Here is a 20,265-nt window from a genome sequence, read left to right on the forward strand (position 1 = left end):
CCAAAACCTTACTTGCTGTACTACCTCCCGGGCCCTAGGTCCTTAAGCTTTTGTTGTTGTTTTGCTTCTTGGCTCATATTCGGGGATGGTCAGGGCTTACTTATGGTCAGTGATCCCTGACCATACTCAGCAATGGTCAGGGATCACTTCTGGTGGGGCTCAGGGACCATAATGGGGTACTCGGGGAACCATATGGTATGCTGGAGATTGAATCCAGCTGTCTGCATGCACGGCAAGCGCCCTACCCACTGGACTATTCCTCCAGCCCTAATATGTGTCTATATTATGAAATTTATTTATAGAACAACAACAACGAACAGAATCCAAAAGAGGAGGGCGGGCATCCATTTTTGTGCAAACTACCTTTATTTATAAAGAAAAAGTCGCATTTCGTTACAAAATCAGCACGATGTGAAGGCACACTGATTGGCTGGAGGTGGGGACGGAGCCCTCCAGGAAGAGATGAATATGCCCCCCTCACCCCCAGCAGGCTGGGCTGGGAGGTTGGGGACTAGCTGGCTGGGGCAGGGAGAATTTAGGAAGGGGGGGGCAGGAAGGGGTTGTCAATATGAGTGGGAGGCACTTTGCTGGGATTTGATTGGCAAACGGGAGTGGGGAGCCTTCTGCCCCCATCCCCATGACTCCCAGCCCCGCCAATATCCCCCACGACTAAGGCAGCTTCCTAAACTTAAGGCTGGGGTTCTCCTCCTCAAAACCTCTGTGGTCACAGGGAGCAGGTGGCCAGGACCCAGCCCCGTGGGGGGCGTTGGGGTGCAGGGAGGCGCAGCAGCCCCTGGAGCATCGGTGGCAGGCCAGGCCGCTTCCTCCTGTCTCCGCTGGAAACGGTTCTCTCCTCTTACACCTTACTCCTTGGGGCCTTCACTCTGGGGAACAGCTGCGGGAAGACAGAAGCGTCAGACGTCAGGGGCTCCCTCCTCTCATTCCACCCCCCTCCCTTTGCCCATAGGGATTACTTCCGGCTCAGTGTCACTCCTGGCTATGCCTCGGGGATCTTGCACTAATCAAACCCACATCTCCTGCATCAAAGCATGTGCCCCAGCCCCTGGAGCCATTTACTGGGCCAGTTAACAAAATGATTATTATTTCTTTTTTGGGGGGGTCATACCCGGTGGTGCTCGGGAGTCAGTACTGGCTCTGCACTCAGGAATCATTCCCGGCAATGCTCAGAGGACCATATGGAGTGCCAGGGATTGAACCTGGATTGGCCACATGCAAGGAAAGCGTCCTCCCTGCCATATTATGGCACTGACCCCATAAACCATTCTTTAGCGCTGGAGAGATAACACAGAGCTAAGGGGCTTGCCTTGGGTTTCAATGACCCCCGTTCAACCCAGACAGCACACACGGGCCCCAGAGAACCAGCAGGGGTCACTCCTGATCACAGAGGAATAGTCCCTGGGCAGCACAGGGGGTGGTCCCCCCAGCCCCCCTAAAAAACAAACAGTGCTTTAACTCCCCCTTGCTAAAACGGAATTCTTTCTTACTCCCTTCCACCAAAATTAATTATTTACTTTTGTTTTTTTGGGTCACACCTGTCTATGTTCAGGGCTTACTCTTGGCTCTGTGCTCAGGGATTATTCCTGGAGGGGCTCAGGGGACCCTAAGGGTGCCGGGGATTGAACCTGGGTCGGCCATGTGCGAGGCAAGCACCTTACCCTCTGTACTATCATTCCAGTTCTAAAAGATTCTGCTTTAACTTCTCTAGTAATGTAATTGGAGAGATACAGACATCTGCACATGACCCAATCCAACACCCAGGCAGGTAATACTGGTGAGCACCCAAGGGGGACCACCGGGCCGTTCTCTCAGCACGGGAGATAGAGATGAATGGGATGAAGTAGGATTTGCACGTGGGAAGCCCTGGTTCCATCCCTGGCATCCCATGGTCCCCAGAACATTGAGGGGAGCTCTGACCTCCTCCTGCTCCCCCAGAGGAAGAGGGTCCCTCCCTCCCTCCCCAACCCCCCCTGCAGGACCATCTCCCATCTCGTCCCCCCACCCTCGAAGCCATCACGTGATCTGCCGGCTCACCCCAAAGTAGTTGCGGGGCACGTAGCCCTCCTGGCCATGCAGGGAGGCCCACCACCAGTCTGTCTCCTCCGGCCCGTCCCTCCGCAGCACGGTGACCGACTCGCCCTCGCGGAAGGACAGCTCGTCCCCGAACTCGGCGCTGTAGTCCCACAGGGCATACACCGCCCCGTTGTGCATGAGCCCCATGCTCTGCTCCACGTCTGCAACGAGCCAGCGACCACCCGTGACCTCCCGGCGAGGGGCACTCAGGGACCCGCCCCGGGATCTGGCTCCTGGAGTGGTGGGTGCCCCAGTTTGGGCCGGGCAGCCTCGAGGAGCATTGGGGACACTTGGGGTGCACCAAGACGGGGAGGGAGCCAGGAGGATCTGCAGTCTCCATTCTCTCCTGTGCATGAGTGACATTCCTAGGCGGCCCCCGGATCCCGGGACGTCTGCTCCCCGCTCCCACGAAAGTGGTCGTTTCCATAAACGTCAATACCATCGTCAGAGGGCACAGGCCCCTACTACACCCTTCCGGCAGCCCCATCTCCGCCTTTCCAGATCTTCCCCTTTTTAAGTGATAAAGTTTCCCCAGAGGCCAGGACTTCACCCCTTTGCCCCCCTTCAATGGTTCAGCCCGCTAGTTCCTTCTTGTCCCCCATTTCCGGTCAGGTGTGTTTCCCCCCCACCCCCACCTCCTAGACGGCGCGGCTCACGGGCGCCACCTACCGGCGACAAGGTGTCACGGCCCCAACGCCTCTTTGGAGCCCCAGACTTGTCCAGTGGCTCCTAAAATCCCTCTGCAGCCCCGCTCTCGGGCAGGCAGGCATGAGAAGGCCAGGTGGAGCGCCCCGCTAGGCTCACCTCCCCCATACCCTGTCCCAGCCCGGCTCTACAGCCTGACTCCAATGTGGCTCCAGGTGTGCCTTTGCGACCCTAGACACAACCCCTCCTGAACCCCAGCTTCAGACTCCACGGGGGGCAGCCTCCAAACCCCTCCGCAGAAGCCAAGGCTGTGTCGCCTGTCCAGGTGTGTGCTGGGGCGGGGGGTGGGGGGGTTCTCTCCGGCAGGGAACAGATCCCCGCTAGCCCAGCTCTAAGCCAATTGGAAAGGTCAGCTGCGCAACTGTTGCCTTTGTCCCTCTCTCGTGTCCCTGTCTCCCGTCCCCCACCTCGCTGCTCCCACTAACCAGGTGGGAGGCTCCTGGCCAATCCTCTCCACATCGCCCCCACCCCCGCTCCCCGACGGTCGGTGCATCCAAGTCCCCTCTCTCCTGACCGCCTCCCCCTGCCCACCAGGGCATCCGGTTCCCGCGCCGCTGCGCTCCCGCCGGGCGCGCCTCGCACCTGCCAGATAAGTGGCGCAATCTGCGTAGCCCTCGCGGTAGGGGTCGCACTTCTCGATGGCGGTGGCGCCGTCGCTGAGGGTGGTGGCGAAGATGGCCGCGCCGTGCTGCACCAGGGCCGTGCAGATGGCCGTGTCGTTGCACGACGCGGCGCAGTGCAGCGGGGTCCTGCGGGGGAGGCAAGAGCGTAAGCGGCGGCGCGGGGGTCCCCGGCATGGTCCCCCCCCACCCACCCGCCACGGCCCCAGGGGCCCTCACCAGCCGTGGCTGTCGGGGGAATTGACGTTGGCGCCCGCCGCGATGAGGAAGTCGACGATGGCGTAGTTGGCGCCGCAGATGGCGTTGTGCAGGGCGGTGATGCCCTCCTCGTTGGGCTGGCTTGGGTCGTTCATCTGCGGGGAGGCGTGGGGGGCGGCGGGGGGCAGAGGGTGAGTCCTTAGGGTGCCCGCTCCGGAGCCCATCCCGCCGTCCGTCCGCGCCCGCGGGCCCTGTTCACCTCCTTCACCGCCTGCTGCACCACGTCCAGCTCCCCGGTCAGCGCCGCATCCAGCAGCAGCACCAACGGGTTCAGGCGCGCGCGCCGAGCCTTGCGCGGGGATCCCGCCTTCCGCAGCACGGAGCGCATCTCCTGGGGGGCAGAGTTCGGGCGTTTGAGGGGATGACCCGAGGACCGGGGTGATCCTTGTCTGTTTTTGTTGGCCATACACAGCGGTGCTCAGGGATGACTCCCTGCTCTCTGCTCAGGGATCACTCCTGGCGGAGCTGGAGACCATATAGGGTGCTGGGGAGCGAACCCAGGGCTGGCTGTGCAAAGTAACTGTCTTCCCCACTGTACTATGTCTCCAGACTCTTTTTTTTTTTTTAACTTTTTGGGTCACACCCGGCCATGCTCAGAGGTTACTCCTGGCTCTGCACTTAGGAATCACTCCTGGCAGTCCTCGAGGGAACATATGGGATGCTGGGAATCGAACCCGGGTCAGCCACGTGCAAGGCAAACGCCCTACCCGCTGTGCTATTGCTCCAGCCCCCTGGTCCTTAACTCTGGCTACACACCAGATAGATGGACTGGAACCCAGGGAGGTGCACAGACTCCCGGGTCCACAGGGATTTCCGGGGTGGCGGGGTATCCCTCAATTCCATAAGCTCCAGTTTCCTACCAATCAGGAATTCCAGAATTTGGGAAATTGGGCCTTTAAACTCCTAAGGATGTGGAGAGAAGCTAGAGCTGATGATTGTGGATGGAAGCCAGGCACTTGTTCCATCCCTCAGTCTCATTTCTGAAGCAATCAGGGGCCGGAGGGATACTAGCAGAGCGGGGAGCCTGCTTGCCTTGTATGCACCCAACCCAGGTTCCTCCCCTGCATCCCATAAGGGTCATCTGAGCACCACCAGGAGTAATTCCTGAGTGCAGAGTCAGGAGTAACCCCCGAGCACCACCAGGTGTGGCCCCAAAGCAAGCAGAAACAATAAGCAGAGTCATGTTATGTTGTAATATGGAATGATATTTTTCGCTTGCTTTGGAGCCATGCCTAGCAGTACTTGGGAGTCACTCCCAGCTGTAGCTTGGGGACTGTGCGGTGCTGGGAATAGAACCCGGGTCTCCCCCAAGCAAACCCTGTGCCCCAGCCCTCTGAGCCATCCCCCCAGGCTTAGCCTGTGATTTTGTGATCCAAATGATAAGTGCTTTGAATTTTCAGTTTTTCGTTTTTCTTTCCAAGGGACTGGAGTGGTAGCACAGCAGGTAGGGCGTTTGCCTTGCACGCGGCCGACCTGGGTTCGATACCTACATCCCTCTCAGAGAGCCCAGGAGAGTATCCCACCTGCACGGCAGAGCCTGGCAAGCTACCTGTGGCGCATTTGATATGCCAAAAACAGTAACAAGTCTCACAATGGAGACATTTACTGGTGCCCACTCGAGCAAGTCGATAAACAACGGGATGACAATGCTACAGTGTTTTCCAAGGGGGCATGGTTTGGGGTCACACTTGCCAGTGTTCAGGGGTTACCCCCAGTTCAGTGCTTGCAAGACCATGAGGTACTGCAAATGAAATGTGAGCTTCCTGCATGCAAAGCTTTGGCTTGCTCCATTGAGTTCCAGCCATTAATTTCCAGTTCTGGTGACTATACATGGGCCGTGATCTAACTTTGCAATGTCCTTTTCTTTTTTCACTAAATGTAAAACTCTTTATTTATTTATTTATTTATTTTGCTTTTTGGGTCACACCCCGAGATGCTCAGGGCTGACTCCTGACTCTGCACTCAGGAATCACTCCTGGCGGTACTTGGGGGACCATATGGGATGCTGGGAATTGAACCCGGGTCGGCCGCGTGCAAGGCAAATGCCCTACCCGCTGTGCTATCGCTCCAGCCCCTAAATGTAAAACTCTTGATCAGTATTCTCTTTTTTTTCCCTTGGTTTTTGGGCCACACCCAGCGATGCTCAGGGCCACTCCTGGCAGTACTCAGAGACCCTACGAGATCAAACCTGGGTCCACAGCATGCAAGGTAAGTGCCCTCCCTGCTGTACTATCACCCCAGCCCCCAATAACTATAACTCTAAGGTCTTCAAAGCTTCAGGGCCTCAGGATCCAGGATCTCGGGGGCCAAGATGGACACCAGGATTTCTTTCCAGCCTTCCGGGAGTTCTCAAGTTTCCCTGTGGGCAGGACCTGGCAGATTTTACTGGCTAGTTTATACCCTTTCAAGACCTGTCATTCTTCCTCTGTGCTTTCGTCCAAGATCCGAGGTCCCAATATTTTTATTCTCAACCCTCAGGAGGGCATGAGAATAGGCATTTGGGGTGTTCATCTGAAGCCCCCACTTCTGTGTGCCCACAGAGAGAGACGGGGACTTCTCACGAGATTCCTCAAGGGCCCCTCAGCCTCCCCCTGACAAGAAACAGGGACCGAGGCCAGCAGAAATTCCTGGTTAAAGGTCAACAAAAGTTGCAGCAAATGGCTAAGTGCCTTGAGACTCGAGAGACTACAGCGGGAAGGCGCTTGGCTCACAACAGCCGATCTGGGTTCTGTCCCAGGCACCAAATCTGGTCCCCCGAACCCAGACGGGAGTCTTTTTCTTTTTTCTTTTTGGCTTTTTTCTATCCCTGGCAATGCTCAGGGGTGTTACTCCTGGCAGTGCTCAGGGGAACCTATGGGAATCAAACCTGGTTCTACCGCGTGCAAGGCAAACGCACCCCCCCTCCCCACTGTGCTAACACTCCGGCCCCAGGCGTGGTACCTGAGCACAAAGCCGGGAGTAAGCCCTGAGCTCTGCTGGCTGCCATCCCCCCTCAAAAAAAGTGCGAGAGGGGGCAGGGGTGAAGCTACACCTAGGGGTACTCAGGACTCTGTGCTCAGGGAGGCTCCCAGCTGGGATCAGGCAGTCTCAGGAATCTAACTGGGGTCAGCCACCTGCAAGGCAGCACCTTAACCCCTGGGCAATCTCAGGGGCTCTGAGTCTTTTATTCTTCACTCCCACTTGGGGGCCACCAGGATGCTATGGATGAGCAGGGCGTTATGAGGTGTTGGGACTTGGGGGCCCCAGATCCACCCTACCTGGCCTCCAGTTCTGAGCCTCTTACTGTCCCAGAACCTGAACACAGTATTAACAGAGTCTGGTAGACGGGGCAGCTGCTCTACCCATTTTGCAGATGAGAAAACCGAGGCCCAGTGAGGTGCCTGCTGTTCTACTGTTGACCAGGACCCTGGAGCTGGGGCCTTAAATCCAGACAGGCAGAGGCGGAGAGGGGAACACAAACAGGAATAGCCTCAGAGGCCAGAGACTCGGAAGGAGCTCTGAGTCAAGGCCTCCGAGGCCTGTCAAGTCAGTTTGGCAAGCGTGTCAAGACGGCTTTGACTCAGAGGTGGGTGGAAGCTTTCTAGCCACAGCAGGGGCGTGCTGAGTTGAAAGAGATCAGAGACTGGGAGAAGAAGGGGTGGGGTGCTGGTGAGCAGAGTCAGAAATGGTGACAGTGGGGGACAGAGCAATAGCACGGTGGGGAGGGCGCTTGCATGTGACCCACCTGGGTTCGGCTCCCCTCTCCCCCACCTCCCGCTATGATCCCCAGAGCACCACCAGGAGTGAGCCCTGAGCACTGATGGGTGTGGCCCCCAAACAAAATAAAAACTACAGAATAGAAGGCAGGCAGAGGGCTGGAGCAATAGCACAGCGAGTAGGGCGTTTGCCTTGCACATGGCTGGCCCGAGTTTGATTCCCAGCATCCTATAGGGTCCCCTGAGCACTGCCAGGAGTGATTCCTGAGTACAGAGCCAGGAGTAACCCCTGTGCATCGCCAGGTGTGACCCAAAAAGCAAAAAAAAAAAAAAAAAAGAAGAGAGGCAGAGAAAGTCTCTGGGTGGCCAGGACTCCGTTGATTATTGTTTCTGGGGCAGGGCTGGGGGATATCACTCTCTGCAGCTCAGGGATCAAACCCAGGGCCTCACTCCTGCACACCACGTGCTGTGCTCCAGCCACGTCCTGGGCTTCCAAGTTCCTCCCTTCCATCAGAATGCAGGCGGAGGGGCCTGTAGCGCAGCAGGGAAGGCATTTGCCTTGCATGCTGGCGACCAGGGTTCGGTCCCAGGCATCCCACAGGGTTGCAGCCCCAAAACAAAGCCAAAAAATTAAAATGAAATTACTTTTTAAAAAAAGAAAAAAAAAGAACAGGCGCAGCTATACGGAACATTTCCAAGTGTCCCTTGCAGCTGCCGGTCGCAGCTGGAGGAACGGTTAGCAGGGGGCCAGCAGCATGCAGAGATGAGATGGGCCAATTCCGGGGGTCCTTCTGCCCTCGTCCCGCTAGAGGCCCCTTTCTGCGCTAATAGACTCACCAGGCTCTGCGGCTGCTCCTGGGGGCTGCTGTGCGGCGGCGGTGGCGGTGGGATGGGAGCAGGTGGGGCCGGAGCTGGGGGTCCCGCCCGGGCCTCGGCGCCCTCGGTGATAGGGGTGAGGTCGGGCTCCGGCGCCCCAGGCCCGCCGTGTCGGTGGAAGAGGCGGCTGATGATCTGCTGGTACTGCTTCTTGTGCGTGGGAGGCAGCGCCACGGCCGGGCTCTGCTCCATGGAGCCTCGGCGCTTGAGCGGCCGGGGGATCTCTGCCAGCACCCGGGCCACCTCCTCCAGCTCGGGCACCGACTGGGCCTCCGGGGGCAGTGCCGGCTGCAGCCGCGTGGGGCTGAGGGGCCGCGTGACCGCCTCGTCCCCCTCGCCGGCCTCCAGCGCGGGCGTCAGCAGCCCCTCCAGCTCCGGCTCTGGCTCCAGCTCAGGCGGGGGCTTGGGGGGCGCTAAGAAAGAGCAAAAATTACATCAGGGCTCGGGGGCGGGAAGGGAGGTCCCAGAAGTCTCTGCCCACGACTGGTGGGACCTGCCACCAGCACAGCTTCTCTTTGTGACTTTTTTTTTTTTTTTTTGCTTTTTGGGAAACACCTGGTGAGGCACAGGGGTTACTCCTGGCTCTGCACTCAGGAATTACCCCTGACGGTGTTCAGGGGACCATATGAAATGCTGGGAATCGAACCGGGTCGGCCGCGTGCAAGGCAAATGCCCGACCCGCTGTGCTGTCGCTCCAGCCCCTTAAGGCAGTTTCTCGCTCTCTCTGGCTGTGAATGGTGGGCATTTATGGCTGTGTCCATCCATCCAGCACTTAGTGGGCAGCAGTCTAACTTGCCTCCGATATTGCCTTGTGTGTGGTGGGCAGGAAGAGAAACTGAGTCTCCGGGAGGGTAAATCAATTGCCCAGAGACACACCGCTGGGATCTTAATGGTCCTGTTTGTTCTGTTTTCGGACTGCACCTGGCAGTGCTCAGGGATCACTCCTGGTGGGGCTCAGGGGACCCAATGCGGCGCCAGGGAATCGAACTCGGGTCAGCCCCAGGCGAGCCACGCACCTTCAAGCATGTCCCATTTCTCCAACCGAACAACCATCTTCTCTAACTCTAGAATCCCTGACTCCAGACTCCTTTTGGTTCACCTGTTCGCTTGTACCACACCCAGCAGTGCTCAGGGGGCGCTCCTCATAGAGCCTCACGCACCACAAGGGTGCAGGGGATGGAATCTGGGCACTCACATGAAAACAGTTACCCACCCAGTTAGAGTGTTGTTATTGGTTGTTCCTGTTTGGAGGGGGCCATACCCAGAGGTGTCTAGGGCTTACTCCTGGCCCCGTGCACAGGGCCCACCCCAGGCGGTGCTCAGAGGATCAGGGACCAAACCAGGGCTGGCCACGTGCAAGCCAAGTGCATGAACCCCATACTCTCTAGCTCTCCAGTCCCTAGCTTTGACTTTCTTTTTGGGTCGCACCTAGTGATGCTCCGGGGTTATTCCTGGTGGTGCTCGGGGGACCACATGGGATGCTGAGGATTGAACCCAGGCCAATGGCATGCAAGGCAAATGCCCTCCCCACTCTACTATCAGTCCAGCCCCAGTTTTGGCTTTCTCATAAGGTGAATTCCCTCTTCTCACTCCTCCTGGTATTAGAATCTGGGGGCTGATGGTCTCATCTCAGCCTTGTTTCTCTCTCTGAGTTCCTAATGCAGCGGTTAGCTTGCAGGGGTTTGATCGCATCTCCTGAAATATGGATAATTAGCCCAGCTCATGTGATCGCTACTGAAGGTGCAAGATGCATCTGGCTTCATATTAAGGATTTAAAAAAAATTTTTTTGGGGGGGTGCTGAAATCATAGCACAGCGGGTAGGGCATTTGCCTTGCATGTGGCCGACCTGGGTTCGATTCCCAGCATCCCATATGGTCCCCTGAGCACCGCCAGGGGTAATTCCTGAGTGCAAAGCCAGGAGTAACCCCTGTACATCGCTGGGTGTGACCCAAAAAGAAAAAGAAAAAATTTTTGGTTTGTTTTTTGTGGTTGGTCCACACTTGTTGATGCATAGGGCTGATTCTTGGCTCTGCACTCAAGAATCACTCCTGGCAGTGCTCAAGGGACCCTGTGGGATGCCAGGCATCAAATCAGGATCAGCTGCACGCAGGCAAGTGTCCTCCCTGCTGTACTATGGCTGTACGCTATTGTCGTTGACCAGAGGGGCCCAGGATTTGTGGATTAAGTATCCTAACACCATATTTCAAAAATACCAGATCTAGTGGGACCAGAGAGCGAGCACAATGAGCTGAGGACGTGCGTGGCATGCAGTACCCCTGGGTTCAATCCTGGCACCACGCAGCCCTCCCCACACTGCTGGGAGTGAGCCCAGAACACCAATCAGGGAGTAGCCCCTGGGCACTGCTGGATGCGCCTCCCATCCCCCCAAACAAACACGGATAGGTCCTACCACTATTCCCCATTCCTGTTACATGAAACAGTGGTTCAGAGAGGTTAAGGGGCTTGCCCCAGGTCACACAGCACGGAACCAGACAGTCTGACTGCTGGTCCGTGCCTAGCTATGGGTCATCCCTGAGTCCTGGGCAAATTCCCAAGCTGCTTTGGCTTAGACTCCTGCGGAGAGAGTGTCTGGAAAAAGCAGCTTGGAAGGGACAGTACCCCTCCACACAGTGCCCCCCCGTCCCGTGGGTCAGGTCCTCTCTCTGCCCAACCCTCTGGGTGCCCCCTGCAGACTCACTCACCTTCGCTAGCGGTGCTCACCGGGAGCCAGGTCTGCTGTGGAGGCTGCGGGGCTGGGGCTGGGGCCGGAGGCTGAGGCTGGGGCTGTGGTTGGGGCTGAGGAGGCAGCTGGGGCTGGGAGGGGGCTTGAGGCTGGAGGGGCAGTTTTGGGGGGGGCAGCCGGGAGAAGATGGGGGAGCCAGGGAACATGGCCCGGCTGCCCCCGTGCTCCCAGAAGGCGTTCTGCAGCTTGAAGATCATGCTGAGGGGGAGGGGGCGCTGGCGGGGGGCACCGCGGGGCTGGGGACTCGAAGGGGGCATGGGAATCCGGCTGACGGGTTGCCAGCTCCGGGGCAGCGTGCCTGACGGCCCCGCCGAGCCCAGCGATCGGCGGTAACTGCCCACGTCCGAGCGCCTGTCGTTGGCCAGAGGGGAGACCTTGTAATTTCGGGGCAGAGTGGCGCTCGTGAGGTCCTGGCGGGGGAGAGAGAGGGGAGGAAGGAAGCAGGGACTCAGGTGAGAAAGATGGGGCGAAGGCAGGGGAGAGAGGGAGGTGGGGAAGTAGGAAGGGGGGAGAGAAAAGAAGATCCCGGCTTGGAAGCCTCCAGAAGGGCATAAGAGCTGGTGGGAGACGGGGAAGGAGGCTGGTCCACCCCCCCTCACCCTCCTCCGCCTGCCTCCGCCCCTCACCTTGCCAGAGGCCCCCAGCCCATCCAGGCTGCTTTCTCTCCACGGTAACAGCTGCAGACCGGGCGAAGCCGGCCGGGTGAAGACGTCCAGACCTGCGAAGAGAACCGTTCAGCTTTGGGGCTCCCTACTCTGGCAAGCCCCACTTCCCCGCCTGCCGTCACTCACGCTCATAGCTCGCCGTCTGGGAAGACTTCTTCTCGTACGCCACGTCCAGATCAGACTCGTTCCAGGCTTTGGGGGGCCGCCGGCGCAGTGTTAGGTCGTCTGCGGAGACGTGAAGGAAGAGTGGGTGGGTGGTGTTCCCGGGACGCAGGTTCCCACCTCCCGGAGCTCAGGAAGACACCACCCCCCCCTCCGCAAATTCACCTTGAGCGCGCAGAGGCGGGGCGAAGGCACTGCCGCCCGCGCCCACCAGGGGGCTCCCGAAGGCGGCCGGGGACGCGTCATAGGCGGAGGCTGGGGGGCGCGGCGAGGGCCCGCGCTCAGGGAAGAAGGCCTGGGGTCCCTCGGCCAGGGGGCTGCCTCGGGGGGAGCCGGCGCGGCCCAGGAAGTCGAAGGGCGCGGGGGGGCCCTGCTGGCGCAGCGGGCCGGCGCCGGGCCGCGGGGAGGGCGCGCGGCCGAGGGAGCCGCCCGCGCCGTCGAAGGTGCGGGGCCGCGGGGAGGGCGCGCGGTCCAGGCTGCCGAAGGGGTCCGGCTGCAGGTAGAGCGGCGCGCGCGGGGACGACGGCCGGCCCTTGGGGGACAACGGGCTGTAGGGGTGCAGGGCCGGGGCGCTCTCGGAGCGTCCAAAGGGGCCTTCCGCGCCGTCGGGGGCCGTCTTCCTGGGGGACCCTCGGTTGCTGAAGAGCTCCGAGACAGGGCTGGAGCTGTACCGGGGCGGCTGTGGGGAGCCGGACATGAGGGGGTCAGAGGGGCGTCAGTGGGGAGTCGGGAGGAAGTCAAAAGGGCTGTATTGTGCTGGAGTCAGGGGCTGGGAACAGAGTCCCGACTCAGGGCTGAAATCAGTACCCTTGGGTCGCCTACAAAAAGGCACGCACGTGGCTGGAGATGTGGCTCAGCAGTGAAGCACTTGCCTTTTTTTTGGGGGGGGGAGAAGGGGGAAAGTGTTCACACCCACCGAGGTTCAAGTTACTCATGGCTCTGCACTCAGGGATCACTCCTGGCGGTACTTGGGGGACCATATGGGATACCGGGGATCGAACCCAGGTCGGAAGCGTGCAAGGCAAACGCCCTACCCGCTGTACTTTCGTTCCAGCCCCCCTTCCCTCTTTTAACAAAAAGCGATCTTAAGTCGCTCAGAACCTGCACTTATGGGTCAGCCTGGCCAGAACTGGTGGAAAGAAGCTGACTCGGGATTGGGGTGAGGTGGGGGGATGAGAAGGGGGGCTGCGCAGGGCCAGGGGTGGGGGCCAGGCTCACCCGAGGCGCGACTCCGGCCTGCGAGCCAGGGGGCGCTGGCGAGTCGGACCAGAGCGACTCCAGCTGCTTGGTGAGCTCGTCCACTTTGGCCGCCGCCGTGTCCAGCTCCATCTGCTTCAGGTCCATGTGCTTCATGGCCAGGGCTGGCCGGGCAGGAGAGGTGAGGACCGGGAGGGAAGGTCCCCACGCCGCTTCGACCCTCCCCGCACCCAGTTCCCCGCCTGGCAAGGCCCGCCCCCTCCTCTCTGCTCACATTGGAAGTTGAGGTCTAAGAGGTCCCGCGCGCTCTGGAAAGCCTCGCTGTCCATGGTGCCGGCCGGAGCGGGGCGCCTGCGGAGCCGGGAGAAACCGTCTCAGTCTTTCCCCCTTCCCCGAGAAATAATATTGGTGAGGGCACACCGGGGGGAAGTTCAGCGGCTACTCCCGGCTCTACACTCAAGGATCACTCCTGGCGGTGTTCATTGGACCCTATGGGATGCCTGGGATAGAACCCGAGCTGGTCGTATGCAAGGCCTTAAGTGCTGTACTATTGCTCCTTCGTGTAAATTATTTTTTAAAAACTGTTGAGGGGCCAGAGCGCTAGGATAGCAGGTAGGGTGTTTGATTTGAATGTGGCTGACCCACATTTAATCCTGGCCAGTAGTAATTCCTGAGTGCAGAGCCAAGGAGTAACCCCTGAGCATTGCCAGGTGTGAACCTCCTCCCCCAAAAGACAAAAAAAAAAAAAAAGAAAAAAAGAAAAAGAAACACCATTGTGTTGGTATTTCCTCCCAGGATTTCGAACCTGTCTTTCTACCCCCTCATTCTATGGTCAAGGCCCCCAATGCAGGCAAGAAAGTGGGGCGCGGGGGCTAGGGAGATGGCTCAAAGACTGGGGCACACACATTCTACGCATTAGACCCCAAGTTCCAAGTTCAATCCCTGGCACCATATACCCCCAGCAGCATTGGGGCAGCCCTGGTGGACCCCAACGGTGCCTCAACAGCACTGTAGCATTTAGTGGCTGAATTATCAGGCTCCATATTGCTGGGAGTAGCCCCAGGCACCCCAAAAAAAAGATAAGAAGGTGGGGTTCAGGAAACATTAATCCCAGGACATCCTGGAGCCAGTTGGCACGCTGGGCTCCCCATCAGGACCTGACTTGTCCTTCTGGGCTGTCTTCAGACTGGACGGTCCCGAGGCCAGGGACAACCCAACCGCCTCTCCCCAGGGTCCCCACCCAGAAAGAAAACTGCTTCACAAGGACCCAGTGTTCCCGGAACGGACAGGGAGGTGGCTGGGGGCAGCGGTCACCAGCCCAGTGGAGGGGAGCCAGGCCACCAGAAACCGGTCCAGCCGGCACCATCACGATCCCCATGGCAGCCGCCATGCACGCCCAGCTGCCACCTCCCGCTGCTCCGGGCGGCGCGGCGCAGGCTTGGCGGGGCGAGCGTGGGCAGCGGGGCGGGCCCCGGCATGCCCATTACGGCCTCTGTCTGGGAAAGCTCAGAACAGAACCTGTTGGGGCCAGTGGCTCATCTGGGTGTGTTGGGAGTGTCGTGTGACCTTGGGTGCTGCGTCTCCACCTCCTGGGGCTTCAGTTTCCCCACCAGTGAAAGGAAGGGGCAAACCAGCGACTCGACCTTGCAGGCATCAAGATTCTGATGGGCCAGAGCGACAGGGCAGTGGGGAAGGCTCCTGCCTTGCATATGGCAGACCAGCGTTTGAGCCCCAGTATCCCATCTGGTCCCCCAAGCACTGCCAGGGGTGATTCCTGAGCACGGAGCCAGGAGTGGCCCCCGAGCATCGCCAGGTGTGCCCCCCCCCAACAAAACAAAACAAGGTTCTGAGAGGCAGAGAGGGCTGTTTGGGGGAATTTGACAAATACTGAAAGCCTGCAACTTCGGAAAATACTGAGTTCAAGATTCCTGCTGGGAACAGGCTCAGATTCTCCACACGGACTCTTCTAGACTTCTTAGGGAATATCATTTCCAGCCAACAATCATTTCCAGCATCTCCTCAAAGTCTCAGGGAATGCGGAGGGGATCACAGAATGTGGACAGGCCCAAGGAGGGGCACACTTAGGATTTAGAGGTGGTGAGACCCCTGTTTACCCACCACCCTGAAAAAAAGTGTCTCAGTTTCCTGACCTGAAAAGAAGGAAAAAGAAATAGGCTGACCACCGATGTCGGGAGGGTACAAGGGACCAGAGGTGTACCTGAAAATGTCTGGACCTCAGAACCCCAACTCAGGGATTTTATTTTTTATTTATTTTGGGGTTTGGATCATATCCAATGATGCTCAGGGGATACTCCTGGCTCTGTGTTCAGGAACCACCCCTGGCACTGCCTGGGGGACCATATGGGGGATGCAGGGGATCAAACCCGTATTGTCTGTGTGCGAGGCAAACACCCTTCCTGTTATACTATAGGACCGGCCCCAACTCGAATATTTTAGAACCTCAGGAATACCCAGGAGAGACATCGTGTCTGTCAAAATAGACAAATGAGGGTCCTGAGTGATTGTCCAGGGGGAAGGTGCTTGCCCTTCATGCACCTGATCAGGGTTCCATCCTGGCACCCCCTATGGCCCCCAGAGCCCTGCCAAGCATCACCCCTGAAGACAGTCCAGAGGAAGCTGTGAACACTGCCAGACTTACACCCCCCCCCGCCCCGTCCCTTGGCCCTCCAAGACAGATAAACAGTGCTGGGGGGCCGGAGTGATAGCACAGCGGGTAGGGCATTTGCCTTGCACACAGCCGACCTGGCTTCGATCCCCAGCATCCCATATGGTACCCTGAGCACCACCAGGAGTAATTCCTGACTGCAGAGCCAGGAGTAACCCCTGTGCAACCCTCCCCCCCCAAAAAAAAAGCAAATAGTGCTGGGGTCAGGGAGATAGCTCAAAGGGCTGGCATGCAGATGGGGGGTTGATCCCTGGCACCATATGAGCAGAGCCTGCTTTCTATTTCCCCCAAAAGTAATACCAAAATTCACAATTGCACGCAGCCTCCGAGGGCAGCATGCTGGCAGCGAACGGCTGCTTAGGGATGGGAAAATTTCACGATCCCCAAGTGTGTTAGGCTCCACATAACACTCTCTGGGTGGAAGGAAATGCCGAGCCTGGGCGTGGGGCCGGGCTGGGGCGGCTGCGGGCGCAGCGGCCGCCAGGGGGCGCTCGGGGTCACGGGCCCCCCCTCGGGTCGGCCGGGCGGACCGCGCCTGAGCTCAGACCCCGGGAATGTGCGGCGAGCCCGGGCAGGTGCGCAACCTCCTGCGGCAGGGGAGTGGGGTCCGGGTGGGGCGCAAGGGCGGCACGGGCCGCTCCCCGGCTCCCAGGCCCGGCTCCTCCCTCCACCCGCAGGTCTTCTTCGCCCGGCTCCTCCCGCCCCCGTGAGTGCTCTTCCACCCACGAGTTACTCTCCAGCCCCGGCTCGGTCCGCATGCCCAGCTTCTCCTGTCACCGCATCCCAGCTGGGTCATTCGGGGTGAAGAATCGCGCGGGGCGGGGGGTGGGGGGCGAGACACGGAGGGTTTCTTGGAGCAATCGTCTTCCGACGGAACACCAGACTGGGCGGGGGCAAACCCGGATGGGAATGTCACAGCTGCGTCCCTCACCACGGACGACACTGGGATGCCCCCCACCCACTCTGGGAGTTGGGAGACAGCGGGCATGGATCGGCGTAGAGAACAGCGGGTGGGGCCTCCCAGGAAAGTCTGTGTTTGGTGTTAATTCTTTCTGGTTTATTTTTTCTTTTTGGGTCACACCCAGCGATGCTCAGGGTTACTCCTGGCTCTGCACTCAGGAATCACCCCTGGTGGTGCTCAGGGGACCATGTGGGATGCTGGGAATCGAACCCGGGTCTGCCATGTGCAAGGCAAATGCCCTACCCGCTGTGCTATTGCTCCAGCCCTTTATCTTCTTTTTTGCCCCATCTTCCTCCAGTACATAGGGGAGGACGGATGCGACAGCTCCCTGGCGTGAGGTTTGGATGACATCATTTGTGTAGTGTTTGGCTCTGTGGCTCTGAGCAGGGCGTGAATCCAGTCCACACATTGAGGGTTCTTAATTACCAGTGTTTCCCCAGTTATTCATTAAGAGAGAACAGGATCAGACACATTGAAGGCACAAAATCCAAAGAAAGGGGCTGGAGCAATAGTCCAGTGGGGAGAATGTTTGCCTTGCATGTGCCAATCATGGATCGATCCCTGGGGGCACTGCATGTGGTCCCTGAGCACCACCAGAAGTAATTCCTGACAGCAGAAAGCCAGGAGTAACACCTGACCATAGCTGGGTATGACCTCAAAAGCCAAAAAGAAAAAAGAAGACAAAACCAAAATAATCCCTCAGTCTCCCCCTCACCCCCACCCCATCAAAACACCCTTTCAACTCATTCTGAGCCAGAGACAAAGTGTAAGGGGTCTCAGGGGGCTGGATCGCAGTTTTGTGGCTGGAAGTTGAGTGCTTCTTGGTGCATCATGTCTGGGGGCTCCTAAACCCAAACCAAGCACCAGTGCAACTTTTTGAGATTCCGCCAGCCTGAGGATTTTGGGTTTGTTTGTTTGTTTTGCAGGTTGTGTGTGGTTTTGGTTTTGTTGATCAAATCTGAGCTTCCTGAAGGCAATGCCCCTTGAACGCTCTGCAGTCCATAGGTTTTTCTGGTGTTCTTTTATTTGCTGGTTTGTTTTTTGTTTTGGGGCCACGCCCAGGGGATTAATTCAGGCCAGAACTCCAGCTGGGGATAAACCCAAGCCCAAACCCAGAAATACAGAACTCCAGATTCTCAACTTTCTGAGCCATGGGGTCGTGAATTCCCCGTTCTCCTGGATCCCGTCATCCCCTCAAACACAGGGGAGTAGGGAGGATGTTTGCCTTGCACGCGGTGTAAATGAGTTTGATCCTGGACCCCTATATGGTTGTGAGCCCACCAGTTGTGATCCTTGAGTGCAGAGCCAGGAATAAGCCCAGAGCACCGGCGGGCGTAACCGAAAAAAGAAAACAAAAAGAAGGGAGAAGGGCAGTGCCATTTTTCCAGCCTCAGGGGTAGGGAGAAGTTATTCCCAGGGTGGGCAACACCAGTGGGCCAGCTGCCGGAGCATTCTGGAGACAAGAGGCAGTGTCTCTACCTGGCAGCCTAGCGCAGGGTAAGGTCTCTACCTGCCAGCCCAGCGCCTGGCTCACTCCAGCTCAGGCTTGGCAACCCCAGTTATTATTTTTACTTTCATCTCGGGCTATCGCCAAATGCCCTTCAAGTCCAAACAGCGGAAAGGCTGCTTGCTCTCTCTTGTCAGACCCTGGTTTAATCCCCACTCCTGACGCTGCGGGGAGACGGGGAGGGGGGAGACAGACAGGCCCTGCCCTCCCCAGCTCCAAGGACAGACACACACCTCCAGAATTAGCCTGGATCCCTCCCTTATCTCTCACGCCACCCCAGGTCAGACAGACGGGGAGGAGGTGACATTTCTCACCTCGGGGTCAGGGTGAGGAGCCCGGAAGAGGCAGGTTAGTCTGAAAATCCGGTGGGGAAGGACGGAATGCCTTCCTGGGGATGGAAGAAACGCTTTCCTGCTGAGGCAGGTTCAGACCAAATCCTGGCGCCCACTCCTAGCCCCCTCCCCAACTCCGCTGCCTCGGGTGGCCCTCTAACCCTCAGTTTACCTCTCCGTGGAAGGCCGTGGTGTAAGTGCCCAGTCCACTCCAGCTTCCCAGAATGCATCCCCTTCTTGAAGGGATTCTTCGCTGGCCTCTCCAAGGCCCCCAGGAGACCCGCCCCTCATCCTGACATTTCCTCACTTCGGTGGAGCAATAGCGGGGGCGGCGCCGCTAGGGGGCGCCCTGGGGCCGAGCCCCTCCCCACACACCGCCCCCTCCCGCGCTGGTTTAGCAGGTCTGACTCCCGGGTTAATGACATGTTGGGGATCGCGCAGCGGCACCGAAAACTGGACAGCCGCCACCATCCCCCCCCATGCTCGCCCCTACCCCGAAGCCGGAAAACGGGAGGGAGTACTGAATTCAGGGAGACCCGGGGTGCTGGCACCCTTCCGGGGCACCACGTCCCTTGGCCCATGGCACCCCTACATTCCGCTCGGTATTTAAAGGGCTCGGTGGAGGAGGCAGGACGGCCGTCCTTTCCAGGGCCCCAGCCCGAGCTTCCCATTTCTGCCCCCAAACTCGGGGATCCGATACCCCAATTCCACTCGAGGACTGCAACTTTCGAGAGTACCCCGCCCCCCACTCCATCCGAGGACCTCGGGGGTTCCTACTCCTCCATCTCCCGGGGCCAGAGCGCCCAGACCTTCCTTTCCCCCGACTCAGTCAAACTCCCTCTCCTTCTGTCCGGGAAACCAAGCATCCCAATTCTCTTCTCCCCCAAACCCTGGTGACTGCGCACCCCCAGTTCTGCCCCAGGGAACCGACGTACGAGACCCCTCCCAGTCCTCCCAGGGACGCGGGTCTGGGTGCGGGTTTCTCCAAAGACGTTGGACCCCGAGGGGGTGGAACTCACGGGTCCGGGACAGGTCCTGGCACCGGGGGGGCTCCCTCCGGCTCCGGCTCCGGCTCCGGGGAGCAGCGGAGGACGGGGCGGGGCAGGCGCCTGAAACAGGTTAGACGACGTGACTGGAACTGGAGGGAGGCGGGTCCGGAGGGGAGGGGGAGCCGGGGTCACTTCGAGCACCTTGGGACTTGTAGTCCCGGAGGGGCGGGACGCGACAGCCTCCATCCATCAGCAGGCGCTCCAAATCTTTTTGTACTTGTTTTTGTTTTGGTGCCACACCCGGCGGTGCTCAGGGCGGACTCCTAGCTCTGCACTCAGTAGTGTTTGGGGGACCATGTGGGATGCCGAGGATCGAACCCGGGTCAGCGTCTGCGTGCAAATCAAGCGCCCTCCCCACTGGGGGATCACTCCGGCCCCTCAAACTCTATTTCACAGACAAAAAGGGCGAGCCCAAGGAGTCGAGAGTGACCTGCCCGTGGAAGTCGCATCCAGACTCTATCTCCAGGCGGCTGCAGAAGATGGTCCCTGCCCCACCTCTCCCGTTCAGTCGTCACTATTTTGGGGGGAGCACACCCTGCGATGCTGTGAGCTACTCCTGGGGGGTAGGTCTGGGGGAAAGGCTCTGGGGACCATGTGGTGTTGGGGATGCAACCGGATTTCCTGCACTCAAAGCCTGCATCATCCACGGGCTTGGGCTATTCCTTTTCTTCTCCCCCACTTCTATTTTATGCACGTGCAAGACATGCGCCCTGCCAC

General features: G+C 58.9%; 1 protein-coding gene across 2 annotated transcripts; it reads right to left on the reverse strand.

Annotated features, from left to right (window-relative positions):
* Nucleotides 1-358: 358 nt before the first annotated feature.
* PPP1R13L (protein phosphatase 1 regulatory subunit 13 like) lies at nucleotides 359-20,021 on the reverse strand. 2 transcript variants are annotated; one of them, XM_004607735.3, is made up of 13 exons: nucleotides 19,519-20,021; nucleotides 13,288-13,364; nucleotides 13,035-13,177; nucleotides 11,982-12,495; nucleotides 11,781-11,879; nucleotides 11,616-11,707; nucleotides 10,949-11,399; nucleotides 8,207-8,658; nucleotides 3,874-4,005; nucleotides 3,636-3,769; nucleotides 3,379-3,545; nucleotides 2,053-2,252; nucleotides 359-895 (listed from the first exon to the last, which is right to left on the reverse strand). In XM_004607735.3, exons 2-13 carry the CDS (start codon nucleotides 13,340-13,342, stop codon nucleotides 857-859), a joined length of 2,478 nt encoding a protein of 825 aa, XP_004607792.2. In that variant the 5' UTR covers nucleotides 13,343-13,364; nucleotides 19,519-20,021; the 3' UTR covers nucleotides 359-856. The 2 variants fall into 2 exon arrangements, with proteins under 2 accessions (XP_004607792.2, XP_055001614.1); XM_055145639.1 differs by lacking the exon at nucleotides 19,519-20,021 and adding an exon at nucleotides 18,672-18,798.
* Nucleotides 20,022-20,265: the final 244 nt, after the last annotated feature.

This window comes from Sorex araneus, chromosome 8 (genome assembly GCF_027595985.1).
Source record: "Sorex araneus isolate mSorAra2 chromosome 8, mSorAra2.pri, whole genome shotgun sequence".
NCBI classification, from domain to species: domain Eukaryota; kingdom Metazoa; phylum Chordata; class Mammalia; order Eulipotyphla; family Soricidae; genus Sorex; species Sorex araneus.